The sequence below is a fragment of the Palaemon carinicauda genome, chromosome 40, assembly GCF_036898095.1.
Source record: "Palaemon carinicauda isolate YSFRI2023 chromosome 40, ASM3689809v2, whole genome shotgun sequence".
Taxonomy (NCBI): domain Eukaryota; kingdom Metazoa; phylum Arthropoda; class Malacostraca; order Decapoda; family Palaemonidae; genus Palaemon; species Palaemon carinicauda.
This window is the reverse complement of record NC_090764.1, coordinates 59,014,060-59,028,873: the sequence shown is the minus strand read 5'-3', so window position 1 is coordinate 59,028,873 and position 14,814 is coordinate 59,014,060. Positions and strand designations below refer to the sequence as shown.

The window sequence follows — 14,814 nt, the reverse complement described above, 5'->3', positions numbered from 1 at the left end:
TATATATACTGTAGCTTTTATCTTAACAATACTGTAAGAAATCCTTCTTATAGATTTTTTTATAAAATACTGTACAAAATTTCTTTTATGGATAAATAAAACAATAAAAAGTTGTTAAAAGTTTTGATAATTTTCTATGACTGTAGTATTTACTACTGTACTATGCATAGCTTACTGTTTTCAGTATTTTCCGAATAATGTAGAATTATTTCCTATAGATACAAAAAACAAAAAAGGGTTTTCAAGGTTTGATACAGTATCTAGCAATAGTTAAAAATTACAGTATAGTACTGTATATCCATGATGACACTCCCACACGTAAACACGGCCACTAGGCGCAAGTGTGCACTAGGCTGCTGTACGATAATCTACCGTAATTTTCTGCCAGAAAACATCTAAGCGTCCCCCCTGGACCAGGTTGCCGCTAACGTACCGTCACGCTTTTTTTGCCCTGAGCGGTCATTTCACTAATGATAATTTTTCAAAGTTAATATCATTTCTTTATGCTTATAATTCGTAATTATAGTTAAAAGTAGGGATATTAATTAAATGGTTGAGTAAAAAAAACAATTAATACTACTATTATTTCATTTCAAATGGCTACATAATACTGAATATTCTAATGGGTTCTTTTTATCTTCAATCGTAAATCTTACGCCTGGATAAGCAACAAAAGGAAAGGGATAAGTCTCTCTCTCTCTCTTCATATCGTTTCCTGTATAGTTTTCAAATATGTTCGTCATACATTTGTACATTATTTAACCACTTTATTCTCTCTCTCTCTCTCTCTCTCTCTCTCTTTCCCTCTCTCGGCGTTTCCTTTCCCTTTATAGTTTTGTGAAATTTCGTTGTCCAGTCATTCGGTAATGAGAAGTCATTTTCGCTTTCGGCATCGAAAGAAAACTTTGTGTCTTCAATATACTCATCACTGGAGGATTCAGAACTTGTGCTCTCATTATCAAACAGGTTATCTTTATCAAATTCCTCAACAAGAATATCATTTATTTCATCTAAAGAAATAACCTTCCTCTTTAGACCGTTCATTACAAAAGGAACAACAAATAACCACTTATGCATGAACGCCCGAGCGCACTGATAGGAAACCACTAACCAGTTTTTTAACATCAAGCTACCTTCAGAAAAATAGTTGCCAGACATCATATAAGTTTCTATTCACAGTCCCCATATGCTGAGAGTGTTGCCAAGTGGTGATCCTATACTTACTATACGAGTAAACGTAATATCACGAGACTGACGGCTTGTAAAAGGCAATTAAAGTCATGAACGGAATATACAGTTGAAGGCGGTACCGAGTAGATCATGGTGAACGGTTTATCACGTGGGTGACGCTTAACAGGTTAAAAAAACATTTTATATAGTTCGGTATTTTCTCTATCCATCCTCTCCCAGAAAACCTTCAAATGTGAATTATCGGAATGTGTGCAGATCTTGACAGTGCGATAACTAGTTAGCGACTGAGACTAAAGAAAATAAAAAGTCCGATTGACGATGCGATGAAGAGGATATCGAATACCGATTTTTCCCTAATTGATTTTTTCTACGTTCTGTCTAATCCAATGTACAGTACATTCTTATGTAAAGGGCGAACCCCAACATTTCTTGATGCTGCTACACTTTAATTATAGATATTTTACCACCTATTTATAATCTTTATTTATAATAAAATAACATCTTTAGTAAAAGCTCTTCAATATCACTTTCAGGAGTAAATGCGTTTATGATCGGCGATGAAACGTAAAAAAAACGTTTTCCTTTTAAGGAGGCGTTTTTTTAGGAAAAAAAACACGAAACAAAATTGTTCATATTTAATTTATTTTGATTTTCTAAGGATAAATAAAACAACATTAATTATAAAATTATTATTACATAGTACCTGGTAAGATATCTTTTGCCGCAAAAGTTAACCTATAGACAGATGTTAAAATTGGTTAGAGAGTTCGTTATGATCGGCGATGGAACGTACTAAACAAAGTAATGGGTTTGGTTGTAGTGACATGTTTGGCAGTAGCATGATATAAAATAGTCTTTATTTAATTTAATTTTTGGTTTCAAAAGTACTATATAAAAGAATTTCAAACAATTTAGATGAAACGGAGCACAACGCACTACTACTGGATGATAGCGGTAGTCTTGCACACGAAAGCAACAAAGGTGTTCCCATGACGATCCTGTTCTATTGATTTTTTTTTTTGGAAACTTTTCAATATTTCAAATGGCACTGTTGATTTTGATGGTTTTTAATTTAAAGTTTAATGAATAAGGATTTTTCACCATAATCACAACGGAAGTATAAAAATTAATTAGTACAAATATGGAATATTATACATATAGGTGTTGGACAGTTAGGCTAGCCTAGCGACAAGTTCACACAACAGATGGGCAAACCTTAAAATTTTTTCATCCAAAACTAGTCTTAAAATGTTTGAACAGAAATCTTTCTCTCACATTCTCCCCCCCCCTTCTCAGACATCAGGAAACCATCCCCCCCCCCTATACAATTAAGAAAACAATAGATTTCCTACGCTTCGCGGTGCTTGACTCGCGGATTTAGAATGCTCCTCGCAGATACAGGAAATTTAATTTTTAAAAACTACCGATCGCGTAATTGAGGAATCGCGTAATTAGAACACGTGTAATTCGGGACCCTACTGTACCTCGCTAGGGCGCAAGGGTGGTACACCTGGCTATCCAATCGGCGATTGGCGCGAGTTTTGAATTTTCTGCCGTGACGTCAGGGACGTAAGCTATATATATAACTACCGGGTAAGTCTTATATTTAAAAATGCTTTTATATACATATACAGTACTAAACTAAAATAATCCTTTAATATACCATCATTAACACTACCATTAAAATTATCGAAAGGCTGGAGAAAGATAAGGATTGCCGAGAACGTAACCACAATTCTGTTTACATTTTGTCTGCTGGACTCGCACAGTTATAGCTGATTTCAGTGTCAATGTGGAATTTTATCCTTAAATAGGCTATTAATTATGAAATTATGTCAAAAAGATGAACTACAATAGGGCATGCAGGAGACACTGAAGATGGGGTATGTGTCAGACAGAAAAAAAATAAAGATTATCAGATTCATAAGTTACTAAACTTACAGTAGATGCTGGCCCTTGAATAGTACCAATCCATTTAAAAAGGTTGTCCCCTTCTGGAAAAGCTGAGATTCCTTTGTCGCTAGACATCATCAAGGTCATTAGTTCATGCTGGAGTCTGGAAAAAATATTAGTACTGTATATATGTAGAGTATTAGTGAGAGGAACTTAACCTACATATACCAATGCAAAAAGGATTCTGAAACAGTACTGATAGCAAATATGACTTCATTTTAACAAATGATCAATCAGGTAACCGAGAATTTTAGTGTAAACTGTACAGTAATCTTAAATTACATAGTAAAATATTTCCTAACTACAATATGCGATATTGTACTGTAAATTACTGTTATTACCAAATTACTGCATACACAAATCAAGGTTGTGAGAGTAAACACTCAAGATATTTGTTGACTACAGCCATTTACATATTTATATAAAATGATATTTTAATTATAAAATAAATTTTTGAATATACTTACCCGGTGAATATATAATAGCTGCAACTCTGTTGCTCGACAGACACATACAGTAAAAACTCGCCAGCGATCGCTATACAGGTTGCGGGTGTGCCCACCAGCGCCAACTGTCGGCGAGATACCACTCTCGATGTAAACAAAGACTCAATTTCTTCTCATCCCACTGCGTCTCTATTGGGGAGGAAGGGAGGATCGTTTAATTTATATATTCACCGGGTAAGTATATTCAAAAATTTATTTTATAATTAAAATATCATTTTTAAATATTTAACTTAGCCGGTGAATATATAATAGCTGATTCACACCCAAGGAGGTGGGTAGAGACCAGTTCAATATGTTTACATCGTATAAGCTAAGAGTTTTTTATTTCATTTTGACAGTTATCAATATAACAAAACCAAAATAAATAGGTACCTGGTAAGGAAGTCGACTTAGACGATTACTCTGCCTTATAAGTACGTCTTCCTTACGGAGCCCAGCGATCCTCTTAGGATGCTGACAGACCCCCAGGAGCTGAAGTATCAAGGGCTGCAACCCATACAACAGGACCTCATCAAACCCCTAATCTGGGCGCTCTCAAGAAATGACTTTGACCACCCGCCAAATCAACCAGGATGCGAAAGGCTTCTTAGCCTTCCGGACAACCCATAAAAACAACATTAAAACATTTCAAGAGACAGATTAAAAGGATATGGAATTAGGGAATTGTAGTGGTTGAGCCCTCACCCACTACTGCACTCGCTGCTACGAATGGTCCCAGTGTGTAGCACTTCTCGTAAAGAGACTGGACATCTTTCAAGTAAAATGACGCGAACACTGACTTGCTTCTCCAATAGGTTGCGTCCATGATACTTTGCAGAGATCTATTTTGCTTAAAGGCCACGGAAGTTGCTACAGCTCTAACCTCGTGCGTCTTAACCTTAAGCAAAGATCGGTCTTCCTCACTCAAGTGTGAATGAGCTTCTCGTATTAACAATCTGATAAAATATGACAAAGCATTCTTTGACATAGGCAAGGATGGTTTCTTAACCGAACACCATAACGCTTCAGATTGGCCTCGTAAAGGTTTAGTACGAGCTAAGTAGAACCTAAGAGCTCTAACAGGGCATAAGACTCTTTCTAGTTCATTGCCTACGATCTCCGATAAGCTGGGAATATCGAAAGATTTAGGCCAAGGACGAGAAGGTAGCTCATTTTTGGCTAGAAAACCAAGTTGCAGAGAACAAGTAGCTTTTTCTGACGAAAATCCGATGTTCTTGCTGAAGGCATGAAGCTCACTGACTCTTTTAGCCGAGGCTAAGCATACCAGGAAAAGAGTCTTAAGAGTGAGATCTTTCAGGGAGGCTGACTGTAAAGGCTCAAACCTGTCTGACATGAGGAATCTTAGGACCACGTCTAAATTCCACCCAGGAGTAGCCAAACGACGCTCCTTAGTGGTCTCGAAAGACTTAAGGAGGTCTTGCAGATCTTTATTGTTGGAAAGATCTAAGCCTCTATGCCGGAAGACCGAGGCCAACATGCTTCTGTAGCCCTTGATAGTGGGAGCTGAAAGGGATCGTCCTTTTCTCAGGTATAAGAGAAAATCAGCTATTTGGGCTACAGAGGTACTGGTCGAGGATACGGAAACTGACTTGCACCAGTCACGGAAGACTTCCCACTTCGATTGGTAGACTCTAATGGTAGACGCTTTCCTTGCTCTAGCAATCGCACTGGCTGCCTCCTTCGAAAAGCCTCTAGCTCTCGAGAGTCTTTCGATAGTCTGAAGGCAGTCAGACGAAGAGCGTGGAGGCTTTGGTGTACCTTCTTTACGTGTGGCTGACGTAGAAGGTCTACTCTTAGAGGAAGACTTCTGGGAACGTCTACTAACCATCGAAGTACCTCGGTGAACCATTCTCTCGCGGGCCAGAGGGGAGCAACTAACGTCAACCTTGTCCCTTAGTGAGAGGCGAATTTCTGCAGTACCTTGTTGACAATCTTGAATGGTGGGAATGCGTAAAGATCCAGATGTGACCAATCTAGGAGGAAGGCATCTATATGTATTGCTGCTGGGTCCGGAACTGGAGAGCAATAGATTGGAAGCCTCTTGGTCAGCGAGGTTGCAAAGAGATCTATGGTGGGTTGACCCCAAGTCGCCCAAAGTCTCTTGCACACATCCTTGTGGAGGGTCCATTCGGTTGGAATTACTTGACCTTTGCGACTGAGACAATCTGCTAGGACGTTCAAGTCGCCCTGGATGAACCTCGTTACTAGGGAGATGCCTCGATCTTTTGACCAGATGAGCAGGTCCCTTGCGATCTCGTACAACGTCAGTGAGTGGGTACCTCCCTGTTTGGAAATGTACGCCAAGGCCGTGGTGTTGTCCGAGTTTACTTCCACCACTTTGCCTCGAAGGAGATACTCGAAGCTTATCAAGGCCAGATGAACCGCCAAAAGCTCCTTGCTGTTGATATGCATGCTCCTCTGACTCGAGTTCCACCGACCTGAGCATTCCCGACCGTCCAGCGTCGCGCCCCAGCCCAAGTCCGATGCGTCCGAGAAGAGAACGTGGTTGGGTATCTGAACTGCCAGGGGAAGACCCTCTCGTAGGCTGATATTGTCCTTCCACCAAGTCAGACAAGACTTTATCTTTTCGGAAATTGGGATCGAGACCGCCTCTAGCGTCTTGTCCTTTTTCCAGTGAAAAGCCAGATGGAATTGAAGAGGACGGAGGTGTAGCCTTCCTAGTGAGACAAATTGCTCCAGGGATGACAGCGTCCCTACCAGACTCATCCACAGCCTGACTGAGCAGCGTTCTTTCTTCAGCATCTTCTGGATGGAGAGCAGGGCTTGATCTATTCTGGGGGCCGACGGAAAAGCCCGAAAAGCTTGACTGTGAATCTCCATCCCTAAATACAGAATAGTTTGGGATGGGACCAGCTGCGACTTTTCCAAATTGACTAGGAGTCCCAATTCCTTGGTCAGATCTAGAGTCCAATTGAGATCCTTCAGACAGCGACGACTGGAAGAGGCTCTGAGAAGCCAGTCGTCCAAATAAAGGGAGGCTCGGATGTCCGATAAGTGGAGGAATTTTGCCACATTCCTCATAAGCCTCGTAAACACGAGAGGAGCTGTGCTTAGGCCAAAGCACAGGGCCCGAAACTGGTACACCACATCTTCGAAGACGAATCTCAGAAAGGGTTGGGAGTCTGAGTGAATGGGGATGTGGAAGTAGGCGTCCCTTAGGTCTAAAGAGACCATCCAGTCTTCCTTTCTGACCGCTGCTAGGACTGACTTTGTGGTCTCCATGGTAAACTTCGTCTTTGTGACAAAGACATTCAGAGCACTGACGTCTAGCACCGGTCTCCAACCTCCTGTCTTCTTTGATACTAGGAAGAGACGGTTGTAAAACCCCGGTGATTGAAGGTCCGAGACTTTGACCACCGCTCCCTTCTCTAGCAAAAGAGACACTTCCAGTTTCAGGGCTTGTCTCTTTTCTTCCTCTCTGTACCTGGGAGAGAGATCGATGGGGGACGTCGCTAGAGGGGGTTTGCGTACAAAAGGGATTTTGTACCACTCTCTGAGCAACCTCACAGATTGTTGATCTGCGCCTCTCTTCTCCAAGGCTTGCCAGAAGTTCTTGAGTCTGGCACCTACTGCTGTCTGAAGTTGCGGGCAGTCAGACTCTGCCCTTAGAGGACTTGGATCCTTTTCTCTTTCCTCTCTTCCCTTCGGCACGAGCACCTCCCCTGCTGGAGGCTCTGCCACGAAAGGGCGGGATAAACCGAGACGCTGGAGTGTCTATCCAAGGTCTAGCAGACAATGTAGGCAAAGGGGGAGCTTTGCGAGCCGAGGACGCAACTAGATCTTGGGTGTCCTTCTGCACTAAAGACATGGCAATTTCCTTAACCAAAACTTCAGAAAACAGGAACTTGGACAAGGGCGCAAAGAGAAGCTCAGATCTTTGGCATGGCGTCACTCCAGCAGACAGGAAAGAACATAGAGACTCTCGTTTCTTCAGGACTCGGACGTGAATGAAGCGGCAAGTTCGTTGGACCCATCACGGACGGCCTTGTCCATGCAGGACATAATGAGTAAGGAAACATCCTTATCAGCAGAAGAGATTTTCCTACTCAGGGCTCCTAAACACCAGTCCAGGAAGTTAAAGACTTCGAACGCCCTAAATATACCTTTAAGAAGGTGGTCCAGGTCCGAGGGTGACCAACAAATCTTCGAGCGTCTCATGGCAAGGCGGCGGGGAGAGTCTACAAGACTTGAGAAGTCGCCCTGGGCAGAGGCAGGAACTCCCAAGCCGAGAACTTCTCCCGTGGCATACCAGACGCTCGATCTAGATGAGAGTTTAGATGGGAGGAAGGCAAATGCTGTCTTCCCTAAACTCCTCTTGGTCTCTAACCAATCGCCTAACAGCCGTAAAGCTTTCTTGGATGAGCGAGAGAGAACGAGTTTAGTAAAGGCAGGCATGGTAGTAGGAACGCCTAAGACAAACTCTGACGGCGGCGAACGAGGAGCCACAGAAATAAAGTGGTCAGGGAACAACTCCTTAAACACAGCCATGACTTTTCTAGAGTCCAAGGATGGTTGAACTGCTTTAGGCTCATCAAGTTCTGAAGGTTGATCCTCAGGATGTGGTTCAGCAACGTCCTCATCTGACAGTTCCTCATCCGATAACTGATGAGAAAACGGCAAAAGTGTGGGCAACGTTTGACTCTCCGAGTCCGGTCGCACTGGTGCATACGTGACGGAGCCGGACGCAGCGTCATGGAACTGCTGAACAGTCTGGGAACTGTCAACAACCACAGGTGCACGAGGACGCACAGCGTCCACCCGAGACTGCTTAGACCGTCTGGGTTGTGCAGTCAACACCATACCGGGTTGCGGAGGTTGACGCACCGCGTCAAAACAAGTCACATCTGATGGTTGATGAACGTCCTGAACGTCACCAACCACATCCGTGCGTTGCCTAACGTCAATGTGCGGCTGGCAATCCACACTGGGTCGCATCGGTGGAGGTACTATCCCAACTGGTTGACGCGAGAAAGCTACCTCAACGTCAACAGGACGCACAACAGACCGCTTGGATGGTTGTTGGCCAGTAATTTCAGCGGCAACCTTCTCCGCATTGTAGTCCTCCATCAAGGACGCAAGCTTGGACTGCATGTCCTGCAGTAACACCCATTTAGGGTCTACGGAAGCAGGTGCGGTAACAGACGGGGTGAGCGACTGAGACGGCACAACTTTGCCTCTCTTAGGCGGCGAGCAGTCATCAGATGACGGCAACGGGTCCGAACTGTCCCAGTGGCTACAACCGGGACGTTGGACTTGTCCTGAAGGGACCGACTTACGTTTTAAAGGTCTGGAGACCTTGGTCCAAGGTTTCTTACGAGAAACACCTTCGGACGACGAGGTAAAAATGGACTCTCTCGTCTTACGTTGGTAGGGGCGATCTTGGAGAGATACGCCTGATACCAAAGAGGGAACGTCTGTTCGCTGATCAAGGCCTCTCGAACCCATGAGTCGTACGACATTGCTTCTCCCCTGGGCTTGGGAGCTTGCAAGAGGTCCCGGACTAGGAGGACGACAGGCACGAACAGACGAACCCTCGAGCGCAACACTGTTCACAACACTTTGCGTAACACTAGGCACTTTGACACTATCCTTCGTGGCACTTTGACACTTGAGTTCCTTAACGTCCGCCATGAGTTGATTTCGGTCACTTGCTAAAGACTCAACTCTCTCCCCCAAGGCATGAATAGCACGCATCATGTCTGCCATCGATGGTTCCTGAGTGCTAGGAGGGGGGTTAGGAACAACCACTACAGGGGAAGGATTAGGTTCAGGGGCATGTGGAGAGGAAAAATCTACCGACCTAGAAGAACTTCTCCTTACCCTATCTCTCTCTAGTCAGCGTGTATATTTCTCAAATTCGATAAAATCGAATTCCGAAAGGCCCACGCATTCCTCACACCGATCTTCCAATTGACAGGTTTTACCCCGACAATTGGAACAAACAGTGTGAGGGTCGAGAGAAGCCTTTGGAAGACGCCTATGACAGTCCCTAGCATTACATTTTCTGAACTTGGGAACTTGTGAAGGGTCAGCCATTTTGAATTAGTCAAGGGAAAATTCCAAAAAAAAAAAACGATTTAAGTCATCAACAATTAATCCGATCCAAAAAAAGAGTTCAAGGATTTATTTGAAGAAAAACACCTGTACTGCGAAAGCTCAAACCAAATTAAAGTACTTCACCAAATATGATGGGAAAAACTCCAGGTTCAACAGCGAGTAAAGTACGTCTTGTCGACACGTCGACAGAGAAGAAATTGAGTCTTTGTTTACATCGAGAGTGGTATCTGGCCGACAGTTGGCGCTGGTGGGCACACCCGCAACCTGTATAGCGATCGCTGGCGAGTTTTTACTGTATGTGTCTGTCGAGCAACAGAGTTGCAGCTATTATATATTCACCGGCTAAGTTAAATATTTAAAAACATGCTGAAGGTCAACTAATTTCCAGAGTATATAACTTTTTTTTCTTTACTATATTCAAACCTGAGTCCTTTTAGGCCCTGTACACACCATTAGTCATGTTAGACAGGCGAACAGTCATGCCATATCTCGTTCCAATACACGAGCTAGGAAACTATGGGCAAACAAGAATGGGCAGCTCAAGTCCTTTAGATATTTAAAGGATTTTGGGATAGCTGCCTGTGATCTTTCTTTCCTCACTGATGGTGACCTTGTACTAAGAAAGCACAAGGAAAATTTTGGAAGGGTTCATAACCATTCTGCATGATTACTACCCATAAAAAAACTCATTCAATTTTGCTGATTTGTGTCAATTCAAGGCATATTCACAATTTTGCTAGTAAATTTCCTTATCAAAACTCACTCTTTCTCTTGGAAATTGTTATTCACAATATGTTCCACAAACATATATATAATTCCAGATTCTCAAGCAATTTTCTAATCACCAACTACAGTACTAAAGAATCAAAGTTTACTTCTCTCATTATTGGTAATGATGTTAGCTTAAGGGTCCTTATCTCTATTTGGTTCACACCTGTTACTCAAATCATAACTAATAGATTATTGTAAATTTGTTTCAAAATAAATATGAAGGTACGCTTGTTAGGATACGAGTTATAAAAACATCAGAAATAATAAGGGTTTTTTTATAATAGAAAGAAAAGTTTATAGAAATAAGGTTGACTGAAATCATTTCATGTTTTAATTGGTGCTAAGAATATCTTATAAAATAGACTAAATTAATGTCTACATGGTGGCACATGGCCCTATTGCATTTTTATTTGTGATTTGAGTACCTCTCAGTGATGATTATCATTTGGAAATGATTACATATTATTCGTCTCTCCGTCATTCTCTTTGCTAGTGTGGGTTACACTATATCTGGTAGCACTGTTTGTTATGGTTTGCCTGCTTTTGATTTCATTAATACTCATTCTCACTACCCATTGTGATCTGGCATCACTATTTTCCCATCAAGCATGTTTGAGTGTGGACAGGCCTTAACATGACAAATTTGGAGGTAATTTGTATTTTTCCTAGCGTACAAACGCTATTTATAGGGGTATTTCTTTCGGCGTAGTTAAAAGACGAGCCAAGATCATTTTTGTGAGGGATAACTACCCCATCTGCTAGTTAGGAGGTGGGAGTGGTGTAGACTGGCTACCCCACTCACTCGCACCTCTTAGCTGAGTAACCACTTTGCTTTCTGGCAGGACTTCTTGGGCAACAGGGTGGTGGGCCAATTTGTATAAATAGCTCCCCGTTTGTATACTAGGAAAAATACAGAATACCTTTGAATTTATCATTTGTTCCAGTGCAAATACAAACCCTCCACTATTTATAAGGGTGACTTACTCTTAGGAGGGAGGAGGTCCTCACCAAATGGCCTTGGTCATGACCTGGGGTTCGCTCTAGTTCGATCTGTGATTGACAGTACAGTAGTAGGAACCCTAACCTCGCTAAAATAAAGTGCCGATATAAGGTAATGCAATGATAGCAGCCTGCAGAAGCTTGTGTGTGAGTGGAACTAGCAGTGTGGCTTGTTTTTAAACGTAGGAATTCAAAGTATAAGACCTATATTTTTAAGACTTACCCAATACCCTCCCTCAAAGAGGTATTGGGGATGTAACAATGTATTATTCTAAACATAACAAATTTGGAAATAATTTGTATTTTTCCTAACATACAAACCTGAAGCTATTTATAATAAGGCATTACTTTCGGCGCAGCTGAAAGACGAGCCATGATAATTTTAGGTTGGGATAACTACCCCATCCGCTAGTTAGTGGGTGGGGGGTGGGGTAGACTGGCTACCCCGCTCATTCACATCTCTTGGCTGAGTAACCACTTTGCTTTATGGCAGGACTTCTCGGGGAACAGGGTGGCGGGCCAATTTGTATAAATAGCTTCAGGTTTGTATGTTAGGAAAAATACAAATTATTTCCAAATTTGTTATTTGTTCCGACACAGATACAAACCTTCGCTATTTATAATAGGGTGACTTACTCTTAGGAGGGAGGAAGTCCTCTCTATTTCGATCTGTGATCGATAGTAGAAGGGACCCTACCCTCGATAAAATCAGTGCCGATGATCTAATGCACTGATAGCGGCCTACAGAAGCTTGTGTGTGAGTGGAACTAACAGTATGGCTTGTCTTTAACATAGGAACTCGAGTACAGAACCTATTGTTCTTACAGACTTACCCAATACCCTCCCTCTAAAAGGTATTGGGGACGTAACAAAGTATTCTTCTATACTTAGGAGGCACAAGGGAAATGGATCTTACCTGCAAGCTGATTTCCCCAGAGGGGAGAAGGTGAAAGGAAGAAAGGAGCCACACATTCTTACTCATTCACCCCAGACTAATCCGGGTAGCCTCAGCCCTCAGCCCTCTGCTACTTGTCCATCAAGGAGCCTGAGGTGTTTAGACCATTTGTTGTGCGACCACCACAGGACCAATGGAAAAGGTCTCCATGTTCTTGTGGGTTACGTCTTTGCAGGTAGTGGGCCGTGAAGGTTGATTGACGCTTCCACATGCCCACTTAAAGTATCTGCACCACAGAGTAGTTTCTTGAACGCCAGGGACATAGCAACGCCAGTGACGTTACGAGCTCTGGATCTTAGGATGGAGGAGAGTCTAGATTAAGAGAAACCTCAATTGCCTTCCAATCCCAGAGGGGAAGGAAATCCTTGAGGTCCTCCTCTTGACCTTCGCAGTGCTGGTCAACAGTGCTGACACACGGGGGCGAGCTGGTATCGTTCTTTTAAGGTAACCCCACAGACTCCTCACTGGATAAAACCCCAGTTGATGGGTTTCCGGTTACCGAACTAAGACTCTTTATTCGAAATGGGCTGCACCTAGGATACAGCACACTCGGATTAGAGTCTTGGCAATCCACTCAAGGACGCTGCTGAGGATTACTTCTCTCCGTCTCCTAGGGTAGGAGACATCAGAGGTTGGATCGTACAACACACTAACTCTCTTGGTCAAGTGAGTAGAAAGGGCGTCTTCCGTGTAAGGAAGCGATCTGCCGCTGGGCCTACGGTTCATAGAGAGGGGCCTTCAGAGATTGAAGGACCCGAACCGCGTTCCCAGGAGGAGGTTGAGATCCGACGGGGGACAAGTTATCTCACACTTGCATAAGTAAAGGTATCGATGGGAGAGAATCCCTTTCCACGACATCAGTCACAAATGACCGAACACTTCGCCTGGAAGACCAACGCTGAAAAGTCTGAGGTGCCTAGACATCTTTTCCGTAACCTGTTGCGAAAGGCCTCTCTGAGAGGGATGGTTTAGGATCGTCCCAGGCGAGAAGTCGAAGCAAAACTACAAGTCGAAGCTAAGCTACGGCTTAGGAAAGTGTTCGCATGTGGCTGCTTGGAGGATTGTGTCGTGGAGGAAGATCCCTCGGAACTCCGTCAGGAGCTGTAGAAGGTCCAGGAACCATTCTGCAGGTTGCCATAGCAAAGCTATTGGAGCTCCGTCAGGGACTGCAGAAGGTCTGGGAACCATTCTGCGGGATGCCATAGCGAAGCTATTTGAGTCATTGATAAGATCCTGCTTATTCTGACTTGGCTGAGGACTTTTTCACCAGTCTGCATGGGGGAAAAAACAAGGCAAACCTCTAGACGCCCCACCGATCTTGGAATATATCTTGTTTGAGGTCCTGGGGAGCGGTCGAGTGGGAGCCTGAAGATCAGGGCCGCTGCAAGCATAACCACAGTCGGGGACCCCACAAAGTTAAGACTTTGTTGGATACAAGATGATTCCAAGACACTAGGAGCCCACTATCTGGGTGGTTTTGCAAGCACATTCCTATACCAGAAATGATGCGAGCAGATGGGGGCAACTAGTTGTCCTCTGTCCATCTAAGCCTTCGTACTGCTAGATGGTTCTCTAAGAAAGGTGAATAATAGTACCTTTCTGAATCGGACCAACCGACGAGGATGGAATGGTATGGCATATCCCCCCCCCCTTCTCTCTTTTGATGCATTATAGAGAGCATCAGGACCAGAGGGAAGACAAAAAGACAGGCCTCTTTGCAGAAGCTCTTGTCTGCCACCCATCATCCGCGGATTGTCCAGCGGTGAGGAGGGGGGGAGTGCATAGCAATAAACACACCTCAAGATGATGTCGAGTCATGTAACCAATTGCACGTTCTTGCAACGAAGGGGAACAGCCTGTTCTCCCTCCAACTGCCACTAATCCAGTGTGGTTGGCCGAATAAACGGATTTTGAGCGAAGCGAAAAATCTATTTTTGGGTGAGGCAGCCATGTCGTCCTGATGGAAGTTCCTTCTTAGCAGCTTCCTTGGTTATATTTGACTACAGTGATATATCCCAGAGAATTTTACTAAAGGTATCCAGAATTCTAACTCCTGGAGCGAGTATCCCTTATATATTTTGAAAGGGATATCGCATATTATCAGAGGACGTATTCTTGACACGTCGCATAGCTATCTACACCCCTAATAGCGTTTACGCTTCGAGAGGGGAAAGTGGCAAGAATTATAGGAGAGCCATTATTAAGGCAACACTCCTACTGTACTGTAATTGGGCGCCAGCCCGCCTCTGCGCGGCGCCATCTAGTCATTCTTTGTAGCGTTACTTAGGTGTTACAGATACAGTATATTAGGGAGGGATTCATTATCCTTTGTCAAAAAGAGGGTGGGTCCATCAGGACGAC

General features: G+C 43.5%; 1 protein-coding gene across 1 annotated transcript in view; it reads right to left on the bottom strand.

The window, feature by feature from the left end:
• vih (ubiquitin conjugating enzyme vih) overlaps positions 1-14,814 on the bottom strand; it is a 123,410-nt gene that overhangs the window by 65,425 nt on the left and 43,171 nt on the right. The window contains exon 2 of the mRNA XM_068363786.1: positions 3,133-3,247. Coding sequence (XP_068219887.1) covers positions 3,133-3,247 — 115 coding nt within the window. The remainder of the gene's footprint in view (positions 1-3,132; positions 3,248-14,814) is intronic.